Source organism: Pseudopipra pipra, chromosome 2 (assembly GCF_036250125.1).
Source record: "Pseudopipra pipra isolate bDixPip1 chromosome 2, bDixPip1.hap1, whole genome shotgun sequence".
NCBI classification, from domain to species: domain Eukaryota; kingdom Metazoa; phylum Chordata; class Aves; order Passeriformes; family Pipridae; genus Pseudopipra; species Pseudopipra pipra.
This window is the reverse complement of record NC_087550.1, coordinates 67,918,106-67,946,098: the sequence shown is the minus strand read 5'-3', so window position 1 is coordinate 67,946,098 and position 27,993 is coordinate 67,918,106. Positions and strand designations below refer to the sequence as shown.

Below are 27,993 nucleotides of genomic sequence, written 5' to 3'. Positions count from 1 at the left end.
ACAGCACTGCTGTCTTATGTGACTATAACATAGAAGATAATTAAAAGTTACATAATTGCTCTGTGTCAGTGAATGCTTATGATAATGGATTTATTAATATCCTTTTCAGACAGTGCATCCCTATGACACAGTACAGGAGGGAAGCATTCTGTCTGACCATTACCCATTAGAGTATATCTAAATAGCCAAGATCCTTATCGCCAAAACTGTGTTAACATTGTATGATCAAATTATAATAATAATTAAAAAAATTGTTTGCAAGGTCTTGTGTATGCAATAGAAAAAAATCCTGGTATTATTTATGGTGAGTCTCTGGATGTTACTTACTGGATATAACCAAATCCCAAGAGATCAGAGGTATTTATAAGTGTCTGTACATAGTAATAACAACTTCTGCATGTGGTTACCTTGAAAGTGTCTACATTTTCATATGTCCTTTTACTGTGCTAAAAAGATTTTTGTTTTAGTTGTGAGAATAGTGTTGAGTGCATTCGCTACTGTTCATTGCCACCATACAGCCTGCATACAGATTTACACTTACAAATTTACATTATGACTTTACATACCTTGAGATGCATTAAAATAGAAAAAATACATGGACCAAATACTGACTTTTATATTTCAGTAGAGATCACAACCAATTAGATCATCAGCTCCACAGACTTTGTAATGACCTAGATGTGCCAGTATGAGAGTTCAGTGGTATCTGGAAACTTCATCTGACTAAGGTTAGCAATAGCCTTGCCTCTCTGAGAAAATAAATTTAGCCAGGGGAACATGGACTTCTGCATGAAGGAGCTGCCTTTTGTCACTCCTGTTTTGGGGGGGCATGGATCACAAAGCTTGTGTACGAAGTCTGTTTTAAAGAAGCTGGAGGAATGATTGCTATTGTGTATGGATTTATTTTTTTTTTTTCAATGTAAAAGACTACTGTATTATCTGAGGAATGAAAATATATTTTTCTTAACTTCTCTCGTTCTTAAATGCTAAAACTTTAATAATTTATACTGCTTTTCATCTTTAAATAATTTTGCAGACATCATCTGTGGTAGTTGATCTGAAAAACATCCTTAAAAGGCAGAGAATGTATTGTAATTAGTCATATTTTGTGGGGGGTTTAGTCCTAATTTTCTGTTGAAAAATGTTTACTTTATAGATGTTTTTAGGAACAATTGAAGTAAATATCAGAGCTCTGGCATGCTCCCAGCCTGCATAAACTGACTATTTTTGTTCTTTTTGTGGTCCTGGTGGTAAGTTAAAGCAGATGTTTTGTCTTCAGAGTGAATTAGGATGAATCTTGGTGCTACAGACAGTTTTTCTTTGCAAGTCCAGTGATTCTCTTCTTGAAGCCTGTGTATAATGGATCAAGATGGAATGGTTTTTTGAGGTAATCATAGTGGTGCAAATTGCTGGGGAGAGACTAGGTGATCTCTGGAGGTTTTCTCTATCCTAGTTTTCACAATTTCTCTTCAGGTGGCAACAGAGAAAATGAAACTGTGAAAGCAGAGAAGGGCCAGATGATGAGGATCGTGATCTGGCACACCACTGGCAGGAGTGGAGGAAAAGGACATGCTCTCCTAGCTGTGCCACCCACTCCTGCTAAGTTCTTTCAGTTTGAGAACAGCTCAGGAAATACCATGGTCTTGTGGGGTAATGCCTCCAGGGTGGTGGCAGCTTCAGCTCAAGCTAATGTTGACCAGCTGTTTGAAGTTTAGTATTAGTTTTATTTAGTGTTAATGCCTCTCACTTCTATGGAAGAGGTGTTTTGTCTGGGTCTAGCTTGAGAAACGGGAAGCAGGAAGCTGAGCCCCAGAGAGGTAGAACTTGACACAGCCACTTGTCTTTGTAGCCCTCATCAAGAGGAGGAGACAACATGTTACGACTGTCTTCTCAGCCTTCTGTCTTGAGAATTTATTGTCCTTCTCTTTCTGAATCCGGAGACCATGATAATCTGAGTGTGCTGGGTGCAAAGTATGAGAAAGCTCAGAAGACACACAAGGCACTGCTGTCACGCCTTCTGGCACGCTCATCCTCAGGAGACTTCTGAAGAGCATCTTCTGTGAGACTTCTGCATTGCTGGTACAGCCTAGAGATGTTTGTTTTGAAGGCATTTACATGCTAGTAAGAAGATGTTTGTGAATATCATCCCTGGGTATTAATACAAATGTGCTTCTGTATTTAGATAATACACTCTTCCTGAACTCATTCAGTATAGCATGTCCTTGTGGCCTCTTTTCAAATGCTTATAAGAAAAACAACACTGAAGAAAATACAGCATTATTTCTTTCAGTACATGTTTGAAAGAGCTTACTTTGTGTTTGCTGACATACTGCAGGTTCAGTTACTGCATGTTTCCAGTTAAGCTTGTGGCTCTTTGGTGAATTTGCTTGTTAGGAAGCCAGACCTCTCTGCTTTTCATTTTGAAACGGTACTGGCTTGTTCTAATCCTTCTCCACTTGTCAAAGCCCTTTTAACTGCTGGCCCCAGTCCATGAGATTTTTTCCATAGAAGGGGATGACCTAACTATATTTGATGCCTTTAAGATTAGAGGCCTGTCGAGATTTCTTGACTGCTTGACACTTGTATTGTAGCGTGCCTGCTGTGCGCAGCAGGATGTGGAAACAGACGGGCGGATGGATCACTGGACCGATCTCACGTTATCGTCACTTGGTCAGTTGATAAAGGAAAGAGAGATGAGAAAAGTGGGCTTCATCCATGTGTCAGGTTGGAAGATGCAGCTGGAAAAGCAAAATAATCTGATGGTAATGCACAAGCAGGACTAAGAATAAAAGCGATGGAGCTGATGAAAATGGCCTTTAAATGCAAGAAGCCTGCCCCTATTAGCCCTCTCCAGCTGTAAACCTTTGGTTGGGTACCAGGGCCTGATGGGCTGGGGAGGGGAGATAAATACACCTGTGCTGAATATGGCCGTGCTGGGAGCAGTTTGGGTTTTAACTCTTTGATACGCATTTCCTCTGTGGGTTTGTACAGGTATTTGCATGAGTTTTTTTAATTTACTTTCTCTGTTTCTGAAACTAAGCCATGGAGAATCTAGTAGAGCAGACATTGTTTTCACTTTTATATATTTTTATGTATCAACTTCAGGGCTGTAACACTGATTTTTGTTCTGTTCTTTTTAAACTGTAAATGTACACCAAGGGGACTCTTATTTTCAGTGGTTTACTTTTTTTATTATCTATAAAACTTCATCTGTGTATCCAAAATCTATGATTTTTATTTTTATTGACTTGTATTCCTTCTTCTCATGTACATTACAGTTGGTTTTATTTCCTTCTCCCTCCCCCAAGAGGCTAACATTTATTTTGTTTGTCTAATCCATTGCTTTATGAAAATCATCAAGTTAAAACCTCTTTCATGTAATAGGATTGAATTACAGTTAATTAAAAATAGATATTTGTAACAGGCATTTTAACAAAATCGTAATTGTGATAACCCCTATCAAGTTGCATCCTGTAGAGTTATCATTAGGATGATGACATTGGCCACTTTTTTTTTGTTTTTGGATTTGTGGAAGTGTGAGTTGTTTGCAGTATTCTGTATGTTTATTACGAAGACTGTTGTAGCTACCTCTACTTTTAATAGAACTGTTTTCAGAATGTCTTAATAGTGCAACATGCAACGATATTTGCTGTTTGCCTCTGGACTGCTGTCAGTACTTTGGTTGTGTGTGGTGATGTTACTAACTGAGGTTTGCTCCTGTGGTGATGCTGTTATAATTGCTTCCTCTTCGGTAACAGAACCTTTTCAGTAGGAGAACATCATGTTTGACAAGTTCTGTTTTGATGGTGTCTTGGAGTAGGTAGCACCAGCCATCTCTGCTGCTAACAGTGAATTCAGGATATTGAAAACTCAAAATATGTAGACCAGAGAATATTTGTATCTAATGAATAATCAGGAGTGCAACTCCTGATATAGAAGAAATAATTAGCTTTTGTATTAAAAAAAACCCAACAAAACCTTGAAATCTTTCATAGTGGTGAATTAAACAGCAAGATGGAATCAAGATTTGTCTTTCTAGTAGAAATAGAGGCAGTTTAGTGAAACCGAGAGGATTGCTGTTGGAATAGTGCCAGTGAATGAGTGGTGTGCACAGAAAGGAAACTCAAGGAAGGGGATGAAGGGAGGGCTGTGGTAAGAGGAGTGATGAGAGTAAGTGGGACAAGTGACAGAGGAGTGTTGGGTTCGCAAGCTCTACGTGGCTTTGTTTCAGATTATAATTCTAAACTCTTTTAAAACTGCTGAATACAAGGCAATGGAACGTGAGATTGCTCACTCCATGGGGTGAAAAGAGGGTGGTCTGGTTAACAGCCTCAGACTCCTGAAGTCTGTGGCTGAAGGTGCTAGTTGTGGCACCAGTGCAGGGGTGTGCATGGGGGCAACTGCTGGAGAGGCTGCCAGCTCACCTACCAGAAGCGTGTCCTGGCAGTGAGGGATGTGGAAAGGGAGGTCCAGTGGTCAGGAGGGGAGCATTTCCATGCCTAGGCCAGGTGTCAGGGGTAGCAGGGACTGGTAGTGGCTGTGTCTTAAGGGTGACTGTAGGGATCATGAACGTGAGAGATGGGAGGACACTTGAGGCTTGAGATCTGGATAACTACAATCTTTCTGTGTTGGTTAACATGGAAAGAAGAAACTGTGTCACCAAGGGAAGCAGTTGGTAGAAAAGGCTGGGGGAACTTTGTGACGCTGATGATAGATGATGGGCAGCTGCTCAAAATCAGTATAATTATAATAGCAGAAGCTGTTTGCTATCTCTTACATAATGAAATTACAGAAATATTTTTCAATAGTTAATCTAATTTAGGAACTTCCTCATAATTTCAAAATACCAGGTAAGCGTATTCCTGGCATTAAGCTGAAGATAGGTATAGCTCCAGGTGCATCTTTAGCTAATGTGTGTCTCGTATTGCCAGTTAAACCGCTTTGTTAAGCATTTAAAGTCATGTACCGTGTCAGGTGTTACCTGCAAATCAAAAAAGTAATCAAAGGGAATTGATAGAAAAACAAAAGCTTTGGTTGTTGAGGAGCTGTTGAATTGAATCCTCAGAAGTGGTGGGTCTAGTTATTCATGTATTGCATGGTGCTCTGAGGACAGTTTGTATGGGTTATGGATCGTGGTGGTCAGGGAAGGACGGTTTTGTGTGTCTTGGGTAGAAGTCTTTGAGGCTAGCTTAATTCAAAATAGCATCCATATTGTCACACTGTTTTTGCTACACCTGGAATATTGACGGGGGGGTGAGGGGGAGAGAAGAAGTTTCTCCTCGCTGGTAATTGCCTCTGGTATTCGTATCTCTTTGTTGTTGTTAAATTATTGATTAATGGCATCTATTAATTTATTGTTACACCCTCTTCCATGAAAGATAATTAAATACAATGAGTCCAGTTGCTAGCTTGTAATGGGAATGGCGGGAACATAAATTTGGGGTTGATTTGTTTCACTGGGGTGACACAGAGTACAGGATCAGCAGCCTGGCCTAGTTGGGTAAAAATCCTTGCTCTTTACAATTGTGAGTTCCTCCATGAAATGCAGGACTTTGTAGTGTTTTTGTCTCTTGTTTAATAAACCAAGCAATTTGACTTCCTTACCATCCTCAATTTCTGATTTTTGTAGTATTTTTTTTGTGGTGGTGTCCATGTAACTGATGATCTTTGGTGTAGAGGAAGCTTAGCGTGGACGGTGTCGCCAATTTCTGCTTTACAATAGTGTTTAACCAGTTCAGGTTACTTTTTTATTTTTCCTTGTTTTCTCCAAGCTCGTGTAAAAATGGGATGCTTTTCGAAGTCTATCTGGCTCCATTGAAAATGACTAATTCTTAAGTCTTAAGAATTTGGAGCATTTGATCAGGAGAACAAAGGAACCCAAGACTTGTTTAAAAAACCAGAGCTCCTAAAACTTGTAGTACCCTTCACTTTGCAGACAACTAAGTACTGTTTTATTTAAAATACCTTTTGGTCAAAAGCAGTTGCTGAACTGGCTGCAGTGACAGTGACTCAGGCCCTTACATTGCTTCTTTGTCTCCTTTAGCTACAGAGCCATGAAGGGCAGCTAGTGCAGGTGTAGGTGTCCGTCAGTAGGTGAGATGAACCCGCCAACTGGCAAGAACTTTAGCAGATAAAGTTGCTCTTCAGGTCATAGTTTCTGGGCTGTGAATGTGAATAATTGCTGAGCCACGGTTAATGTGGTTGGTTGTCCACGTTGGTCTGCAGAATGAAATGGCACTGGCTTACTGCATGCAGATGGTGAGTCCTGCAGGCTGCTGCAGTCATCTCAGTAGGAGACTGGAAAGTTACAAGTTACCCTTTGAAATCAGACTACTTTTAGTTTTTGCAGTTCAGTATGTAGTCAGATTTGCGGATTAAACCCCCCTTGGAATATTGCATGAAATAATACAATGAATTATTCCCCAACCATCCCCATCACCAAAAAGAAATCGAAGTGATGGGGGGAAGCTGTCAGATAGGGGAGAAACAAATGTATTTCTAACTAAGCAAGGACAGGAAAATAACCAGACCAACTGAGTTTCCTGTTAAAAATATGAGGGCTATTAGAACAAGGAGAGAAACAGCGAGACCTAGGAAGGCTGATGGGATATGACCAGGTATGTTTTGGGTGGATCTCCAAACACATGTACCACTTCCCAGGGTTAATCATGGCTTGTGCTGAGCTTTACAATATATTGGGAAGCTTGAAATGCTGGGATGGAGAGTTTTCAGTAGAAATTCTCCAGGAAGAGTACTGGGGTATATTTTACTCTCCTCGTTTCTCCAAAAGGCATCAAGAGCCCATGTACAGTACAGTGACTTTCTCTGGATTTCAAATTACTAAAAGATTTGTAGCTGCTGAGTTTGATAGTAAAACTTTTTCGAGCTGGTCAGTGCCTGATGGGAATGTTGTATTGACAGATTTGGGATTTCTCCCTTTTCTGAGCCTTTTACCTCCAATACGCGTAGGGATAGTTATTAGTAATAATGCCAGTCTGCACTTTCAAGAAAGGATAGGCTAGGAGAAGAGACATTAAAAATTATTAATTGAAACACTTGTGGTCAATTGATAAATTTAAGAGAGTGTACCTTCCCATTAATATAGACACTCATAACCCACATTTGTGGGATGCCAGCCAAATAGGCTCCTTAAACTGATTAATAACATCACTGGTATCATGTAGTGCTCCTGTTTTAGAGCCTGAGTATGTACCTACGCATTCACATGGATAGTTACTATGCTGTTTTCTTGAAAAAAAAAAATTATTGGTATGTTTTTAATAGAAAGCAAAAGAAGGGGTCTAAATTATCATGAATGTGGTGTTGGAATTTGCTGTGGGTTGTGCAAAGGCAGGAGTAGGAGCTGAACATTACTACCCACTATGTAGAGCATGGTGCATTCATATTGTAACTTTCTTTTTTCTTGGAAGCATTACTCTGAGCCTGGAAATTAGGATGGTTGGGTTTCTTCAGTGCATATCACAACTTGGAACAGCATTTGCTTGGTTTTGTTTGCTCATTTTTCCCAATTTTGGGGTAAATTGTGGAAGCCTGTCTTCTTGTAGAGGCTGTGCCTGTGTAGATAGAGGTCAAGGCCACGTCATGCTTATTGTTGCCACTGTTTTGGAGGAGCAAAATAGGTTTGTTTGAGCAGTTTGGGTTTTTGCTAACTTGTCTTGTGCTGATTGATACAGTGAGGTGGAATTTGCCCATGTGGGTACTTCCGAGTGCCATCTCCAGGCTGGGGCTTGGTGAAACGAGGTGTTGGCTCTTGCTGCCTGTGCCAGCCGCAGAGACATCAACACTGATTTTACAACCACCTTCCGGTGATGTATAAACTTAAAGCTTGCTTAACTTTTTCTGCTGCTCGTGGGAATGATTTTGTTCCCTTTTTTAAAGGAAGTTTAATGGGCACAACTTCTCTGTTTTTGTTTATTCTTTAAGTGGTTTTGCTGTGAAAGTTGGCACAGAGCACTTGACACTGTGGTAAGGGGAGAGCTGCGTGTTATTTTGTCCACAGTGGGATGGTGGTTAGTGCTGTTCTCTAACTTTTTTATAACAATTTGTACAGTCTAAAAGGAGAAAACATGCCAGAATTTATATAAGCTACCGCATATAAACAGTGTTACATTTTTTTCTTCCTACTCTGATTTTTCCACTGTCCTGGTGTTCCCTCTGAAGGTAACTATGAGGAGACTCTTTACAAAGTTCTAAGCCACATAAGGGTAGCATTAATCAGACATTTATGAGTTTCAGACTTTCTTGCAGGCTAAACCACTATAGCAGTGCTCACTACAGGTGGGTTAACCAAGAGCAGATTTTGGCACAAGTGTCCAATGAAGTTGAGCTCATTTCTTTGGACTTTGTAGCATGAGACCTTAGGTGTTCATCCGCCCTCCCTTAGATCAGGTTGTCTGGAGGTTGCCATCACACAGAGAAACATCAGGTGCACAGTCCACATGGAAATGGGTGCTCCACTGACTTCCTAAAGATACTGGTTCTTAAGCTCTGGTTATTTCATTTATAACTACGTACTGGTGCAGGGATTACTTGTTCTTCTGTCAGTCTCTGGGATTCAGCAGCCTCTTAACAGAAAATGAAAACCCTTGTTTTATTTTTGAATGGGTTAGAATGTAAAAGATTGTATTGCAGCTTTGAGAAGAGAGAGTAAGTACTGCTGCGTGTACCATAAGAAGAGCTGGCTCGATTCTGGACTAAACATAAAACTTGTTTGAGTAAAGGCATTAAACCAGTAGGGAGGAGTGGGTGATAGCATTTGATAATGCTAATCCATATTGTCAAGGCAAAATAAGAGTAGGAAAGCTTTACAGTTGTCTTTTTCTGTACAACATCTGTAGTGACAATCTAGTCTCCTGATGGAAGATCTACTGGAGAGGTTGGTCTTTATCCCTTTCCCCACTGTGATGATGTGGCAGACTCACTGGCAAGTCTCTTCCCTCTTATCCTACTTGAAGCACAAGCAATTTTCCTGTGGGGTTACCCTACTTTTCATTTTCAGTTTGACTTCACTTTTAGTACATTTAATCACATTTGTTTTATCTGAAGTATAAACAAAATGTAGAAACACAACATACATAATCCCAATTTGCAATTAGATATAACCAGTTTTAAATTTTACTGGTTTATAATTTCTTTCAGATGTTCATAAGCCCCTATGAGAATGAATCGTGGATAATCATTATCTGGAGAGTAATAGAAACTGTTTTGCTGAAGAAAGTCAGGGGAAAAATAAAGTCTGTAGGGGAAAAGATGACTTTTTTTTAATTGGAGTTTTTTACGGGTTCAGAAACATAGTTACATTTAACAGCTTGGCTGAAAAGCCTGTGTTTTGAATAATACATTAGAAAGTATGCTTTCAGCAGATTCTTTCAGACTATTATTTACTAAAAATTAATTCACCAAAAATTTGTGACTGTATAAGTGCATGTTTTTATATTAATATATACATAAATGTATATGTGTGTGTGTATATAGTAAAGTTATAATTCTTGTAACAGAACAGGCTTACTGAGTCCTTTGACTATGTGCACAGGCTGGTAAATAAAATTGTAACTCTAATGTGTGAGTTTGAATTGTGTGCGAGGAGAAGGTGGCAAACTAGCAGACCTTGTACCACGTGTGTGTACTGTAACATGAACATTTCCGTATGTCAGAGAAACTGTCCAAAGTGAAATGTGACTGTGCTTATCAGTATTTGTTTCATTTGGATCTAATGAAAAACAATGTCGTTCTGTTTAAGCTGGAGTTGCGAAGGGAGTATCAAGCTTTCAGAGCTATCCAGACAACTGAGTGTCAAAGCTTACTACTTCTAGAATAGCAAGTCAAGGAGGATGCAGTGATTTGGTCTGTTTTCCTCTGCTCCCTGCAATTCATTGCACTCTTCTAGACTGACTACAGATTTATTACCTAAATCATTTAAGGACTCCACTACTTCTCCAGAGTTTAACTGTCCTTTTCTAACTTTACAATGCATCATTATGCACATACACTTTCTAATTTCATTTGTGTACATTGATGCAGTTGCAGGGTTTTTTAGGTATTACTGAAAGACCTCGTCTTTCACTGAAACTTTATCTAATATTCTTGTCAAACCAGACCCTTAAGTTGTAGGGAGAACAAATTGTTTTTGGAATTCATCTTGAAGACTCAGAAGGTCTGAGACTTATCTTTGAAGCTGTTCAGTTAAGAGTAATTCATTAAAAGACCCTGTAAAGAATAATGTTTATTCTTCTAAGCCTTTACTGTAGAACTGTGTAAGCACTCCTTGAAAGTTTAGTCATGGAGTAAACCTTCTAAAGTGAGGAGGGGGAGGAACATGGAGTGAAGGTTGTGTGTTTGGTTAATGAATTGTTCATCTGCATTTGGCCAACTGCATGCTTTTTTCTATGGAAACCTGTTGTCAGAGTATAATGGTTTTGGGAAAAAAAACAAGCAACAGAACAAAACCATTGCTATATGGTCAGTGAGCCAAGGATACATTTTCTTGCACTGCTGTGATCCCAATGGCATTGAGATCATTCTGGTTAGGCATAAATGTATTGGAGGTATCATCCCACAAGGCTCAGCTGAAATTGGGGTACATGTTCAGGAGGAGCTGCATCACTCCCATCCCAGACTGCATTCTCCTCATCTTAGCTGCCTTAGTGACTGAACTCGTAACAGAGCTGCTGCTTCTTACCTTGAATCATGATGTACTTTAGTACGTGTGTCTCCTTTCTCTATGCTAGATGTCATTTTTTGTGGGAGTCTGGATAAATATTTCAGTCTGTAGGAGTTCAAGAGAGCTAGGTATCACCTAGCAACAAGCATCCCACTCTCTGCCTCCTGCTTCTCTTTTGTTAAAATATCTGTGAAAACCAGAAGTTGAAGCATTAAGTTAATTTTCTGAACTATTTTGAGCAACAAGGTATTTTTGTTATGATGTTACTGCAGAGCAACAAAGATGTTGGTGAGGGCTGACCTCTTGAAGCAAGTAACTGCCTTGTTTGAACAGTAATCACAAAGACTAACAAAAACTTTAGCTGCAGACAGAATAACCCTTATGATTGCAGTTGTTTAGTGAGTAGCAGAATGCATAGCAAGTCATCCTTTGGTCCTGTGAGGTCTATAAAATATGTAGCAATTACATTTAACCTAACCTGAATGTGTTTTAGGCTGTATTACCTGGTTCGTCTTGCAGCTTGTGATGGCTGCTGGTGGGACAGTGCCTTATGTTGGAATTTAAAATTTTTAAACTTTTTTTACAGACAACTTTGTGGCAAAGTGTGTTGGCTAGTTTCAGTTACAGTAGTACATGGCAGTCAGTTTTCAAAGATCCTGGGGACTAGACCCAGGTCTGGAAAGGTAGGCACTTGAAGTACAGTTTGGGATATGCTAATTCAGTGCAGGGCTGCACTGAATTTCACCATCTTCTGTACCTTATCAATTTTAAATGTCAAGGACTGTTGTGGATCTGTTCATGCATATTTTATTTGTAACTTCTGCAGAATGTCCACTCTTTAGAGTTTATGAATTTCCTTGCAAGAATCAGGAACTTAGGGGAAAAGGGCAAGTATGTCTCCTTTTATACTATTATTATAAGTAAGGTAGCTATCCTCAGCACTGGGTTGAGGATAACCTGTGTTCCTTCATCTCTGAATGGTGCTGAAGCTGTGCTTTCAGTGATCCTGCCTTACCTGATGGTCAGGATGGTCTTTGTGAGTTTGGGAGAAGTCATGCTCTGTCTTCAGGAAAGTTTGATGTGACTCAGGGCCTTTGAGAGGGATTGCAGAAGTCAAAATGCAGGTTTAAGGGCTTTCAAGGAGAAAAGTGCATACTTTAAAATAAATGATGTAAGGATGTGACTAAGAAACATGGTTATGCTCAAATAAGGGGTTTGTTTTATAGAGGTAAAAGTTAATAAATCCTGATTCAGCAAATGACTTTAACTTTGCAAATGAGTTGGTCTTTTCCAAATGTATGTTCTCATATCTATCTGAATTAGAAAAGGGTAAAAATAGCATAAGGAGTAATTTGTAACTGTATTAATGTGAATTTACTTTAAAATTATCAGTATGTAAAAGAGAAGTTAAAGTGATACCAGTGTGGACTTGTTTTTTAAATGAATTAATACAGGTTTATATGTTGAAAAATGTTCTATTTGTAGAGATATGGGTAACTACGCACATAGAGGCCTCTGTTTTTCTAGGAATATGCTCAGCATGACTGTCTCAAAATATATGCCTTACTCTGGTCCTTGAATCTTGCTCAGGTCTGCCATTGGATGGGCATGCTGGTCAGGGTGGGACTTCCAGGACATTTAATCTGATCAAGACAGGTTTTCAAAATGGACTAGGTGTTGAAATTTATTTGGTTTTCTCTTGCTGTAGGAGAAGGAGTCTGATGTTTGGTGGCATTCATAAGCTTTATAAACTCCTGGGATCTGAAAACACTATTTTAAGGCAATGGTTAGTCTTTGGCTGGTAGTGGACATAATTCTGTGTTTGCTACTTAAATTTCATTCTTTGGTTGAAACTGGTTATTTGTTAGACACTTTGTTCAGTGGTTACTTAAAGACCCTTTTTGACCTAAAGATTTTAAATCAGCAATATTGTGGAGTTGTCTCATTGGGTAGATTTTCTTCTAGTATAAAACCTGCTTGATGCAAAGGGAAGGTGCTTGTACTTTCAATGTCTGCTTTCATATTTCTGATAGTAGAAACTGAGTTTTCACAGTAAGATACTGAAAACCCAAGTCCAAAGCTGGTTTCATGGTGGTGACACACGTGACAGAATGGATGCACTAGATCTATAAGGATGGATGGTCCTGTTTTTCATATGCATTTCAAAGTCCTTTCATCTGAAGTTGAAGCTTTTCCACTCTTCTGAAAATCAGGCCAAAGATTTGTAAAATTACTAGTTAAACATAATTTTCAGATGAATGGTTTGTTCTTAGTCTTAGGCTTTTCTAGCCTGACAGCCCTTCTGGAGAGGTGAATACCCCAATGGTGCAAGGATTTTGGAAATTCAGTGCTTGTTAATTTATGCAGACCTGAAGAGAGGAAATAAGAAAACCCAATTACTTGTCATTGTTAATGAAGTAGCTTTACCATGAGGAGGTGTGTTGGACACGATTTAATAATTCAAAACCAGCTGCAGCTGTGGCTAGTTGGATACTGGTTTGTTAGCAGTTCTGAAACACACACCCATGTTTGCTGTGTCACCATAGCCACTGTAACATAATAGGACTCCGGCGTTGGTGTGTAACTTGAAGCTAAGTTGCATTGTAGGACCATGTGTGTCTGTGTGCATAAAAAGAGGAGTAATGATGAGAAAACCTGGAGAACTGGAAACAATTACAGGTCAAACTCTGTCTTCCTCTCACAGAGACTCATGAAGCTTTTGGATACATGACATTTAATTTAAAAAAAACTTGATGACTAAGTAATTTCCTGTTCATGTTAGTTGACCACATCATAAAAGTCAAGGATGTGGAAAATCTGGTCCAGTTGTCCTTTTTTTTGGACATGAGCACAGAGAAAAGAGCAGCTAGAAACTCAAAGGTTGTTCTTTAATTAAAAACAAATAAAAAGAAAAAAACTCTGATAATAATGATCTGTTTCATGAAATGAAAATTTTGAAGCAAACCAAATAATGCCAAAGGAGATGAAATAACCAAAGGGGAAGACAGTCTACAAGATGCATGAGAGACAGGTCAAATGGTCTACATCAGTTAGCGTGCTCTCAACCTCTACGCTATTTAGTTACATTTAGTTAGGTCAGTGTTTGTGGTGATTTTGCAGCCTTTTATGATTCACACAAATATTTGGAACTTACTTTTTTTCTATTAAATGTAATATTTTCTTGGAAATAAAATTTAAGTGCGTGGTGTTTAGTTAGTATGATAGTAGCACAGTATATGAATGGACTATTTTTATGATCTTATGAAAGCTTCTTGTCTTGTTTTCAGTGTTCAAGTTTGTGTAGTGTTTGGAAACCTGTCATGTTGTCATATATACAACAGTAAAGAAATACTGGAATGTGGTTTAAAATCAGACAGGTGATGCTCTTCTGCTATTTGAAGGATGACCTTATTTTGAATGATATAAAAATAACAGCAGATTGTTTATAATAACTCTGACAGCAGATTTAGGTTCTTGACTTCACACCATTTCCAATATTAAAAGAGGCATATGTAAGTAGCATTTGCTTCCAGATACATGCACATATTCTGGTAAGAGGTTTAAGAGCATACTATTATTTAAATTTTTGACATCTGAAGCTCTCACCCCCCCCAAGACTTTTTAAAAAATTTGGACCAATGGATGTGTATATTTTCTTAAACCTGAAGGAGCCTCCCAAAACTATAATATAGTATTTAAATCTCTATACGCTTTTTCTTTTATAGATTAATATAAAATCATAGAATGGTTTGAGTTGGAAGGTACCTTTAATATCATTTAGTTCCAACTTCTCTGCCACGGACGGGGATACCACCTACTAGGTCAGGTTGCTCAAATCCTCATCCAACCTGGCCTTGAACACTTCCAGGGAGGGGGCATCCACAATTTTTCTGGGCAGCCTGTTCCAGTGCCTCACCACCCTCCGAGTAAAGAATTTCTTCCTAAATTCTAATCTAAATCTCTCCTTGTTTAGTTTGAAACCTTGTCCTATGCTGTGTGCACTTGCGAAAAGTCCCTCTCCAGCTTTCTTGTACCCCCCTTTAGGTACTGGAAGGCTGCTATAAGGTCTCCCTAGAGCCTTCTCCAAGTTGAACAACCCCAACTCTCAGCCTGTTTTCATAGGAGAGGTGCTCCAGCCCTCTGTTTTTGTGGCCCTCATAACTAAACTAATCATATATCTATATGAAACATTTGAAGAAATATATATTCAAATTTTGTGATGGTCTTGGACTTCGTCTTATTGTTCAGCTCTTGCATAATATTTCTGGGAAATACAGTTTGAAATACTAGCAGTGTTTGCACTGATGGAGAATTTACCTTTACAAATGCAGGATACTAATATATAATAGGCTCTGAAGACTAATTAAAACAGTTGGGATTTAGCATGCTCAAGTAGCAGCGTGGAATTTAAAGACACTGGGAGCTTTGACTAAAATCATGAGCTAAGAGGAGACATAAGGCTTTCTCCAATATACCTTTTTTTTGGTCATATTTGTTTAAAGTGCTTATAAACTTACTATTCTTCTGACCTCTGTTTTACTATGGAACAGATGTCTGTGGTTAGATTTTTTTTTTATTTACATATACAATAATATTTGAGAAATAAATGAACTTCTAAGAAAATACACCCGGTAAATTATTTAATATTTTCTTTTTTAGGATTGAAGGGGATCTTGGGACAAATGGATGACTGAATATTCATATGAAGAGGAAAGCCATAAAAGTTGGTTGACATTTTTACAGCCATATGCATTATACGTATTAATGCTATCATCAAAATTTTATATTGTATTATAAACCAATAGATTAAATAAATAGTCTGAGCTTCATATGCTGTATTGTCTTTCAGGCAGGGGAATACTATAGCTTAACAACTGTACCTTAATGCAGTGTTTTCTATCAATATCTGAATGTTCAGAAGAAAACCTAGTAGTGCATTAAGGAGTAGGTAATTCCTTTGAGGCCAAGTGTTTGAATGGGCTGATACATAGTGGTGTTCGTTATTATGTGCCAGGATGAAGGGAGAATGAGAGAGGCGTTGTCTTCCATTAGAGCTACTGACTACGAAGCTTAATACGTTGTGGAGTGGCACTCAGTTGCCACATTGAGAGATGCTCTTTAAGAAGACAAACAAGATATGATCTCTTTGAAAGTATCTTGGTGCTTTGTTTTCTTGTGATAGAGAGAAGTCTGTTTTACAGTATGCATTTTCTGCACTAGTTAAAAAGGAAGAAGCTCTTAGTGGACCTCCATGCTTTACTGGCTTTCGACTTTTAAGTTGATAAAATACACTAAGCCTTGACATCTGCCAGTTTGAGTTGTTGGTGACTGTGAAGGATAGACTTTGGCTGGGATGCTACATTAGCCAATTCCTGCCAAGGCTGTTTAAACACAGCTGATGGTGCCTGTGGGTTTGCACTGTAGCAAATGAGTTGTAATGACAAATGCAGGGTGTGGTACAGAGGGGTGCAGGGCATGGTCCAGCAGGATGCTGCAGAGCAGCTTGGTTAAATAAGGCCTTATGGAAACTCTACTACTCAAGAAGGGATATGTTGTTGTGGAAAACCTATTTCCTAGAGAGCTTCTGTCAACCCCTGGATCTCAGTCAAAAAACAATCAAAAAACCAGCAAAAACTCCAGATTTTTTTTTTTCCAAAAACAGAGGATTAGTTCAGTACAATAAATGTAAGTTTCTAGTTCTGTTAATTTAGCAAAGTAGTTCAGGAGGACAGATTCTTATTTATCTCAGCGATAATTTGGTTTTGTCAGTCTTTTAGTGGTTCAGAAGTTTTACAGTTTATGAACAACTGACTTGGATACAGAAGAGTTTAATTCCTTCTTTGGTAAACTTCTTTAGTGTTCACTGCAGGTAGTAGACATGCTGATTCCAATGACCTCCAAATTCACAAGCAGTGTGAGACTTGATGGAATCGTCTGTGTCCTTGAATCCAGTCTCCTGAAATAACAGCCAGTGAAACAATCTTTAGTTCTGAAGCATCCATAGAACGTCTGCTTTATACACTGCAGGTCCCAGAAAACACCTCTAGCCTCTCAGAGCCAAATTTAAACCCTAATAGAGACAAAGTGGTATTAGTAGCTGTGCAGTAATGTTTTTTCTGTAGGGTCAGGGGTCCATATGGCCACATATGAGCCAGCAGTTGTTGCCTGCTAAAATCAGCACACAAAATCTTTAGGAATTTCTCTTTGGTTAGATTGCTGACGTGTCAGCGGCTGCTGTCCATACTGATGTCTAATAGCTTGAGGTGGGCTTGCATCATGACAGAGCAAGATCTCTGCACATGAATAGCAGAGTGAAAAACTGATACCACCCAAACCTTACATCTTCTAGAAATGCAGTCATAAAATCCTATATGTACAAACTCAGGGAGGCACTTCACTGTCAGAAAGTGCGAGAGGATGAAAAATACCAAACTAATTATCTGTAAGCTATCTCTGGACATCATTATGTTACAGTGGACAGCTCATGCTGTCCAGAAGACAGCACAGAACAGTACTATCATAGCATTGTAATATTTTGCATTGAATTGAGAAGAAACTGGACCAGACTATGCTTTAGGTATTTGGTTTGGAAAGTGACACCAGGGCAGAAAAAGTTAAGGATTTGTCAGATTCTTGAGAAGGGCTTTTGTACCCAGAGTCTGTGCAGAGGAAGAAGGGCTTCCAGATAAGGCAAAAGTAAAAATCTCTTGGACTCATGACCTTTCTGCAAATTCCTTGGGAAAGAGTGTAATTGCATGAGATGTATTGCTGTTAGCTCTGTGTCTCTGTTCCGCTCTCTCCTTTTACTTTCCTGGTTCAACACAGAGTGATAGCATCAAGGAAGGAGGAGTGGGAGAACAGGGTGACCTCTTTCTTGTCAAGCCATAATTTCACTCTCTCATGCCCTTCTGATGACATCCCACAATAATCATGGGGAAGCTGCTCAAAATATGTGCAGATAAGGAAAGGGGTACTGAGTTACTACTTTAGATTTTTTCTGTTTGCAGTCTTTGCAAATGCAGGGCTCTGAATACAGCTGTTAATCTTTTATATTAGGAAAGTACCATGATTAAATCATATCACCAAATGAGAAGAAAAATGTGGTTATGTGGAGGCATTCAGAGTTTGAGGCTAAAAATTCCTTTTCTGGGAAGAATGGTTACAGGAAGCTTAAGCAATAGAGGTGGAGAGGGCTTCTCTGTGGTCACTGTTAAGATCAGTTGATAAAGTTCTTGCTCCAATAGGAAAGAGACTGGATTTTGGCCAGCACCCTGCCTCAGCCTTTCACTTTATTGCTGCTTTACTAACCAAGTTTCGAAAGCTTTCCATTGCTAATGTGAATATGTTGGTGTGTCACTGGGAGTGTAAACAACTTGGTTTGCATTGTCTGTGTGTTATAGTGGAATAATTTAGGTCTTCCTTGGTCTGCCTGGGACCCTATCCTAATATATGTAAATGTGGTGTTGTATAAATATGCTATCTTAAGTGTATATGCAACTAATGAAGGAAATATGAACATATTTTTTTCTGTCCCATAAAATGAGGTTAGATGAAAAATAAGAAATATGCAAAGATAAACCTGAAAGCATACATGTGTACTGAATGCACGCAGCTTATGATGCTTCTGTGTGTTCCATAATACTGACAGTTGCATTCAGAGGTTCATTTCTTTGTTGAATCTGATATATAAAGTCTGTTCTTCAGGCTACAGTGATTGCGTTGGGTGTATGGACATGAGACCTGGGTAGGAGCTGGTAAGGAAATGGGTAACTGACAGAGAACTATAGCCCAAAGGTTCTGGGCAAAATAAACATTCAAGACATCAATCCAGAACCAAGTAAACAGGACTGAAAGGAGTCAGAGAGCAAAACTGAAGGGGGAAAAAAGCTTGTTCAGACTGGAAAAGCACATCTGAATTTGTACTTAGCAAGTGGCCTTGGGTGCACTCACACCACTCACGCTGTGGTTTCATGAACAGCTTTTAGAACTAATATTTAAAAATGAACTGGACAGTTCATTTGATCAGGCTTAATGATGTTCTAATTTATTGAATGCTGAAAAAATTATAAACAACACTGAATTCGGTGGTGTTAGGAGATGTGTGCTAATTTTCTATGTGATAAACCTGAGAAGTATTTGCTGTGTCACAGATGTTGCAACCTATATGTCATCTCTTTAAAAGAAAACCGCCAACCAACAGCAAACTTTAGCTCAGCTGTTCAGAAGGAGGGACTCTGTACAAAGGTGTGTTTCTTGATCTCTCCAGAGCTCACCCTGTCTGAGCAGTCTCCTAACACCTAATGTGCCCTTGCTTCACCTTCTGTCTCCTGTGCGGAGCTGGACGTGGAGGGATGCAGGACCCTGCGCTGCTGGTTGTGTGCCTAGTGCTGCAGGATGATGCCCATCTGACATCATGAGGGCAAGCCTGCTGTTCAGGGTGACCTCTTCAGGCTGGAGAAATGAGCTGGCAGGGTCCTCCCCAAGTTCAGCAAAGGGGGAAGAGTCCTGCACCTGGGGAAGAACAACCCCGTGTTCCACTGCAGGCTAGGCAAGCCCCTGGATCCTCTGATGAGAGGAAGAGCTACCCTGGTTTTCTGTGGAGTTTGGATTCATTGGACTTTCAGCCTTTACTTTTTCATGATTTTATAATCTGGTCATTATAAAAATGACTTTTTTTTAATGTATTTGAAAGTGTTTCGATGAAGTTTTATGTCTTTATTTGCATAGGCAGAATACTGGTAACAGTATGGTTACATGTTTGTTTTTTCTTGTCAATTTTCCCCTCTGTATTACAAACAAATGCAGTTTTTCTTGAAAAAAAGTGGCTACTCTTACGTAGTCTTTCATGTCTAGCATTATTCAGTGGATTCTTGGAATATAATTATGACTAGAAGCATCAACATGATAAAATATATTAATCACAAGGGAATTATTTTGCACAGGCCATCAATCTGTTTTTCTGTCATGTGCTTTTCAGTTTAGATTACTCTCAGGCAAAGAAGCTGTAGTTTGATGTTTTTTTTCAATTCATTATGATTATAAATTTGTTGAATAAAACAATGTAACAAATGACCACTTAAAAATGACTGGCCCCATTCAGCAAGGCAGGGGGACTGTGAAGTTCTTTTGATTTCATCTGTTATCTAGTATTTATCAAGACAGATCCCTTAACAGTCAATTGGTGGTTGATTTTTAATGAGTATTTCACAGTGTAAATAGATAGCAGGCAGTTTGTTGTCTGGAGCTTAGTCATATTCATAGGACAGATCTGCTTTTACTTGCCATTACAGAAGAATGTAGAAGTTACACTGAAACTGTAGAGTGGGAGGAAAGCTTTTCCTCAAACCTTATATTCAGGAAAGGGAGGAACAGCAGAGGTTTTCTTTCTTTTTCTGTTCCTTACATCAGCTGCCACATACTGTGCTGTCTCTTGCTCCCATTGGGAGCAAGTCTTTTTCCATTGGGTGCTGGAGGGCTGTGCACTGTTAGCCCCCAGGTTTGGTCACTGTCAGCTCAGCCCTGCTGGGAGCGGAGTGGGGTGAATTTGGAACTGATCCCCATGGCTGAAAAATTGCTGGGGTTATTTCCAACACTGATATTTTCCAAAGAGAAAAAGGCATTTAAGATACCTGCCACAAACCACTTCAGCTTGATATGTTTGCATATAAGCTTGTTCCTGTTCCCTTTGCCTTTGTAGAGTTATGGAATGATTTCTGGAAAGACCTCAGTGTTCCTTTTAGACTTTTCTTATGAACAGCAGTACAAAATTTGTTCTACTCACCTTCTTTCTTCATTTCTGGTGGACAGATGCTTTCATAACCTAAATGGTTTCTTGTTTAGGGGTCCTGGGTCTTGGCTCCATTCCATTAATTTTCTAACTATTTTGGTGACACCTACACGTGGAGTTAGGAGTAAATCATATTTAGTGGTTGGCCTGTGAACTGACCAAGTTTAAATCAAATTGGGTTATGATTTTGAGGGTATTTAGTATTTTGTTGCAGCTATTGTGGATTGGAGGAAAACATCTATGGAGAATCCTAGCCATTGCTTTTAAGTTTTATATATAAAAAATACAATATATTTTAGAAGTGTTGTTTTACTGCCTGAAGATACCTGTAGCCTTTCTGCCCTCTCACACTTCAGAAGGGCATAGTAGACGTGTGGGTTAGACTTTCCCTGTCAAACCCTGATCTTCTGCAAATCCCTCAAGCTTTGTTTTAAAATCAATAGTTACAGGTATCTTATTATATAATAAATAAAGTTGTATTCTCAAGAGCAAAGCTGCCCAAGAGGCTTTGTTCATAATCGGGAGAAACTTCTTTGGCTCATCAGTGGTTGTGCAGGGTTTGCATCCCTGTGTCTGAACACGGTTCTGCTCTGCTTGGAGCTGCTGTGGAATGTTTCAAGTGCATTGATTTTTGAATTAAAATCCCATTTATTAAACATTTTTTTGAAATAGGAAGAATTGCATAAAAGAGGATAGCAGCAACCTTCATGTGAGGTGATGTGTGGGGGAGTAAGGCAGCCCACATTGTAGTGCAGTTCTCAGAGTAGTTAGTCTAGAATTGACAAAATGTGATGAAAATGTGGAATATTTAAAATGTTCTATTCACAGTTGAAGTTGTTAAAATTATTAAATGTCATTGTAAAGCTAAGGTAGATCTTGCTGGTGTTGCCTGGATCATTTCTCCCCAGAGAGATAGGTGGTGATGTTGGTCTGTGGGTTGTAAATTGTGGATGTAGATGAAAGCTGTTTTTAAGAGCTTCCTTCAGCCCCTACTGACATAACTCAGTGCTGTAGATTACCTGTTAAACTAGTTTTGACAGTTAATAGATATCCCTTTATGATTGTATTTAGTAAACATGTTAGCATCTATAATTTGTATTACTGCTGTTGTTTGTAAGGCTTGGTGTATGATAACTTCATTTGATTAAAGTCATTCGGAGCTTAAATGCATCCTTTGATCAGAGTCCTCCTGTAACTGTTGCTTTGGTTTTTAAAGTTTTAATATTTTTTGTGGGATTGAAGGTTTTCTGTTTGTGTGTTTTTTAATTCATATTGGGAGTGAAAAAACCAAAAAAACTTCGTCTTGAAGATATTAGCAAGAGCTGAGAGCAGAGTTAGCAAAAGCTAGCCCCTGAGCATAAAAGAACAAATTGCTTTACCATGTGGAGATAGATGCCCTTGGTTCCTGTTTCTCATATTGGAAATGCGGTGTGTGTCGGTGTTCCACTGCTGGGAGGGAGAGATGTGTTAAAAGCAGAGTTCCTGCATCTTGGATGCAGCAGAAACAGATGCCACTGCCTCTTGTCTCCAAAATTTGTGTTGTAAGCTATATGAAGTAAAATGATGGAAGCAACCCAAAGATCTAGATGAGAAATTTTGGTATGACTGTTTTCTTGGTTCTGGCTACACTGGGAAGTGAGATGAGCATGTTACTGGTTTAGCTTAGAACAGGAAGTGCTTCCATGAATGTCCTGGCCCACCACACTTCATTTCACCTCATGGCATGGCCCAGGGCTGCACAAGCTGGGCATCTTTTGCAAGAAACCTGGTTTGGTGTTCCCAAACCACTGTCTGTTTCAAACCAGTTTCTTCAGTTCCTCTTTCAGCCTTGATACCTTTTTTGGGGACTAGTCATAAGTGATGGGATGTAGTCTACAGGGAACTAGATCTCAAAAGCCTTGATTTGCCCCTTTCAATTTCAGTTATTTTGCTAAAGGCTTCTGTCTTCCACTAGACAGCAGACAGCAGTAGGAATCTCCAGAGAGCAGTTCTTCCCGTGGGATTTCTGTGTCCTCCCTGAAAGAAAAGACCTCTCCTTTGCATGTAAAGCTGTACTGGTGCAGACACTGTGAGTACACCAGGCTCCACTCTGCTGGACTCATTCTCCAACCCTTGGGTTTCTGAAGCACCCCTGGGCATTCCTGCTCTTGCAGCCTGACTGATTTGCTGTGGCATGTTCTCTTGGGAATGAAAGAGCAGTCACCAGGCTCATTTCACCTTTTATTCCTGGAGCACTTAGAGAACAATTACACTAATTCTGATAATGACTAAGTTTATACTACTCCAGAGAGGGAAGCACAAGGCATTTAATTTCAAAGCTGTTTGACAAGACCATTTTGATGTGCAAATTTTCAGAAATATGACACAAGTTTTCAAAGTACTTAATGGGGAGAAAAATTTTTAAGTTCATACTCTCAGGTTTTTAGTTTCCAAGAAATTGAGTAATCTTCAGTTCTGTTGAGCATGATCCATCAAATAAAACAAGTTTACAACAGAGATACACAGAACTTGCTACTTCTGCTTGTTTATAATGACCCGTTTCTGGTCATTAGTTAAAAGGCTGTAGGTGTTTGCATGGAGAAAAGGGTTACGTCTGTTGTGGGGGGTATTAATTCTCAGTATCATGAAGCATCACAGCTAACTGTATTTTAGAGTTAATCTTTACTTTGCAATGAGAAGGGGAAAACCCGTAGTTTTTGATCTGCACAGTGGTGCTGATTAAGATACATTGAAACTGAAATACTACATATGTGTTTTTGTTTTCCTCTTCGTACATATCAGTCGGTAAGAATTTAGTGCTAGAAATAAATGCATTTGGATTTTAGTATTTTTGACATGCCATGAAGAGAATAATGTCAAACAATGGCAATTTCTCACTTCTCATATGAAGGCTTAGAAGAATATATTAGAATTCAGTAGCTAGCATGTAAGGAGAAGATAGTTATTTTAATACTGATATCCACTGCTAACAGACCTGAATAATGATTCCACTGGATATGATGTTTCATATATCCAAGGACATGTGTCTAAAAGGGAAAATAAGCTTCTAATATTAATCTAAATCTTGACCTACTCTTACACTTCCCACGTGGTGCTTCATGTGTGCTCCTGGTGATTCATTAAGTCTTTCTTGTGCAGAGGTTTGGTTATGAGTCCGGAAGGGGCAAGTTTTCTGCTTTGAAGCTGTCACCTTCTTTTGAACTTTGCTATTTACTGAAAGTTTTTTGCCATTCAGTTTGATAGTCAGCTGCAGCTGTGATTGCAGTCAGCTGCGATGGACATGTGGGCATAGCTCGAGTGAAAACAAAAGCCCAATTTTTAAGTAGTATAGAAGTGTTTCAGTATTTCTATTAGGAAAAATAAATGAAAAAAAACCCAAACAAACCTCAACCACCAAAACCTGAACACATCATAAAAGGTGTCCTAGAAATAGCAAGATTCAAAACATTTTTTCTTGGCTTTCTTCTTCTTCTTCTTCTTCTTCTGCCTTTTTTTTTTTTTTTTTTAAGAGAAGATGGTACAGTGCTCAAAACCCAAACATTTGTAGTTCAGTCTTAGTTTCATTTAAAATTTTATGAGCTTGGGCTTTGGTGATTCTGGAATGACAGTGTGAATCTCTCTTGCAAATTAAGAAGTAAGGAGTTTCTGTTGGTCTTGGGAAGATGAACTTAGATGTGTAGGTTGTCTTAAGTGCAGTGGAACTGAGATGATGTTTGCTGAACTACTCTTTGGAGATTTACATAATGGATGAGTTACAGGAGCTCCAGGCGGCATGACAGTGGAGTTTATTTTATCACAGGATGTAAAACAAGTGAATTGCCTTAATAATCTCTGCAGAAAGCAAAGATAATCTTTTTTTATATGCAGAGAGTTCATAATATCCTGGCTATTCATGTACAAGGAGCCAAACCTTTCTTAAGAATAATATGAATCTGTTTAACCATGCTACTGTCTTATTGAAGACTTTTAAAGCTCTTCAGGAAGGGCAAGCAACATGCATCTCTGAAAATGTTTTTTATGTAGTAAAAATGTAGTATGAGATGATAATTCATGGCTTAATATAACATTCTCGTAACAGGCTGGGTAATTATTCTAACTGCTATGTACTTAAATAAATGGAAAGCATTTATAAGCCAAGCTTACCTACTGTGTAGTTCTGTAGTAATGATAATAATTCCAAAAGTTTTAGAACCTTTCTTATTTCAAAGTGGGTATATGTTGGAAAGAAGCTTTAATATTAAAAGGTTTCAGGATTTAAGTTACTCGAAGCAGTTGACCCACTTTGGTTGGTGTGGAAGTTTTTGTTTCTCTGCTTTAGCTGATGATATCTTCTCAGCATGGAAAATGGACAAAGAAACACTGGAAAAGTAGAATAGTTAAGCGTAGATGGTAATAACACTCCTATTGTGTGCTTTTCAGCCATCTATTTGGCTTCAAGCAAGAGTTTGACTTTTACATTACTCTGAATATAAATGTGCCATTGCTCTTTGATCTACAGCAAAAGTTTGTAATGATCAAGGCTACTTACCACTTTGGCCTGAAGGAAGAGATTTACTTTTAGGCATAGCTGGTTTCCAGAAGAGTTAATGATGTCCTTAGTTTCTGGTTTCTGTGAGCTATATGCAGCTTAAGAATCCTTTTGTGTTAACCTGATGTCAATTGCTACTTCTTTTAGAAGAGCCTGGGCAAGTAATTCATACAGTGTTGCACAGAAATAAAGGCATTGATTTACCTAATGTGTAACCAGGTTATTGGAAAACAAGGCATAATTCCATGAATGTAGTATTCCATGAGTTTCTGCTCTTGTTAATGAAAAAACTTGTGATTTCAGCCATGATTGACAATACCTAGTCAATCTGCTAGATATACTATACTCCACTCTTATTTCCAGGATGCAGGCTGGGATTAGTTCTGACAGATTTACTCTGGATACTGGATAGCATTTATTGTTTATCAGTTGATGTAGGAAGTTAGTTTTTTCTTTTTGCCAGTTTCTTTTTTGCCTGGGTTTCTAGTAAACATGTTATTTCTGTCCAGTCATAAGTCTGTATCAGTAAGAGTTGCTGCAGTATGCAAGGGAGGGCACCAAAATGATAAGCTGTTGGTGTATATTTGTTGGAGTCTGTCCACATTGTAGCCTGGCAGAATCAGAGACCGAGGGATCTTTTATAAAGAGTTGTTTGCATCAGAAAGTGTTTTAAAACATTGAAATTCTTCCACCCCCGTGGCTCTGAACTCTCCCACGTGGGGATCTTTAGAGTAAATAAATAAAAGATCACACCAGGCAAATGTGATATAAAGTGTGTGTAACTGTTCCCCAAACAGCAGTAAAATCCTAAATATGATATGAGCAAGGAAGTCAAGGGGAAAAGTTCATTTCAGCCTCCAGACTTTACAATGTACTGTGTAGCTGTGTAGCACAAGACCCTATGACACAGAAGAGGATTCTGAAGAGTCATGGTATCTGTCCTGGTTTTAGGACAGCTTCTTCTTGCCCTACTTCTTCACAGCTTCCCCTACTTTGGGATGCTTGTACATTCATATCAGAGAGAATTCTCTCATTTCTAGTCCAAACATAAGTGACTTATCAGTATTTGCCTACACAGAATCAGAATCATAGAATGGTTTGGGTTGGAAGGGACCTTAAATATCATCTAGTTCAAACCCCCCTGCCATGGCAGGGACACCTTTCACTAGACCAGGTTGCTCAGAGATCCATCGAGCCTGGCGTTGAATACATCCAGGAATGGGGCATCCACAGCTTTGCCAGGCAGCCTGTGCCAGTGCCTCACTACCCTCACAGTAAGGAATTTTTTTTCTAATAGCTGATATAAACCTACTCTCTTTCAGTTTGAAACTGAAACTCTTGTCCTGTCCCTACATGCGCTTGTAAGAAGTTCCTCTCCTATCTTTCTTGTAGGCTCCCTTCAGGTACAGGAAGGCTACAATTAGGTCACCTCGAAACCTTCTCTTCTGCAGGCTGAACAATCCCAATTCTCTCAGCCTTTCCACATAGGAGAAGTGTTCCATCCCTCTCATTATCTTGGTAACCCTCCTCTGGACTTGCTCCAACAGGTCTATGTCCTTTCTGTGCTGGGGACCCCAGAGCTGGGTGCAGTGCTCCAGGTGGTGTTTTATGAGACCGGAGTAGAGGGGCAGAATCACCTCCCTTGTCCTGTCTCATCAGGGCTGCTCTCAATCTATTCATCCCCAGCCTGTATTGATACTGACTTACCTAGGAGCAGCACCTTGCATTTAGTCTTCTTCAGCCTCATGAGATTCCCATGGACCCACTTCTTGAGTCTGTCCCTCTAGATGGCATCTCTTCCTTCAGGTATGTCAACTGCGCCATGCAGCTTGGTGTCATCTGCAAATTTGCTGAGGGTGCACTTGATCTCTCTTGTCATTAATGAAAATACTAAATAACACTGGTTCCACTGCAGACCCCTTGAGGAACACCATTTATTACTGATATCCATCGGGACTCTGAGCCATTGACCACATGATGAGACTGTCCAACCAATTCCTTATCTACCTAATGGTCCACTCATTGAATCCGTCTTCCTCCAGTAAGAGAAGGATGTTATGGAGGATCATGTCAAAAGCTTTACAGAAGTCCAGATAAATGACATCCGTAGCTCCTCCCTTGTCCACTGATGGAGTCATTCCATCACAGAAGGCCACTAGATTGGTCAGGCAAGACTTGCCCTTGGTGAAGGTGTGCTGACTGTCCTGAATCACCTCCTGTCCTAGTTAGAACAGCTGGGACCAGTTCATCACTGGATGGGTGTAACCTAAAACTGTGTATTCTATAGCCTTCCATGCCGTTTCCCAGAAACTTATCAATAGACTATTTACACCCTCTGCCCAGAGCAGCCTGACTCATCAGGCTACAAACTAGGTGTTAAGAGGCCTGTGAGATAGGAGGGTGCCCCGTGTCCTCATACCCTTTGTGGAACTCCCTGACCTGAGGAAAGTACTGGGCATTCCTGCCTGAACTGGAGAATATATAATGTTGGAGTCTTGGAACTTTTTTAACCACTCGTGGGATCTAGAGGAAGACTGCAGACCACCACTCTCAACCAGACTGCAGACCGCCGCTCTCGACTGGACTGCAACCACCACTTTTCAAACAGACTGCAACCACCACCCTCGACTGGACTGCGATCACCACTCTTGACCAGACTGCAACAGCACTCTCACCAATAGGTTTTCCCCTCTCTCTTTACTTTGGACTCAGGGGACCCAAAGGACACCACTCTGTTTATGCCCCAGGGTGCTGGGTTATACATTTGGGTTTTGCAGGTTAAAACCAATTGTTTGTCTGTATAATCGTACTTATTGTATTATTTTATTAAATTGTCATTCTGACTTATAATCTCTCTTTTGAGTTGGGTTCATTTCCCCTGCCGGTTTATCTTTAAACCAGCACACCTCCCTGTCCTTCATGTACCTTAGCACGGCTTCTAGGGGGATCTGTTCCATGATCTTCCCAGACACAGAAGTGAGACTGACAGGCTGATGG

At 39.4% G+C, this 27,993-nt stretch overlaps 1 protein-coding gene across 7 annotated transcripts in view; it reads left to right on the top strand.

The window, feature by feature from the left end:
* The window catches only part of KLF12 (KLF transcription factor 12), a 241,587-nt gene that overhangs the window by 52,497 nt on the left and 161,097 nt on the right, over nt 1-27,993 (top strand). For 6 of the 7 annotated variants that reach the window (XM_064645887.1, XM_064645882.1, XM_064645883.1 and 3 more), the window contains exon 2: nt 15,341-15,404. The exons of the other annotated variant lie outside the window; for it this stretch is intronic. In XM_064645887.1, the coding sequence (XP_064501957.1) occupies nt 15,384-15,404 (21 nt within the window). In that variant the 5' untranslated portion in view covers nt 15,341-15,383. The remainder of the gene's footprint in view (nt 1-15,340; nt 15,405-27,993) is intronic. 7 annotated transcript variants of the gene reach the window in all.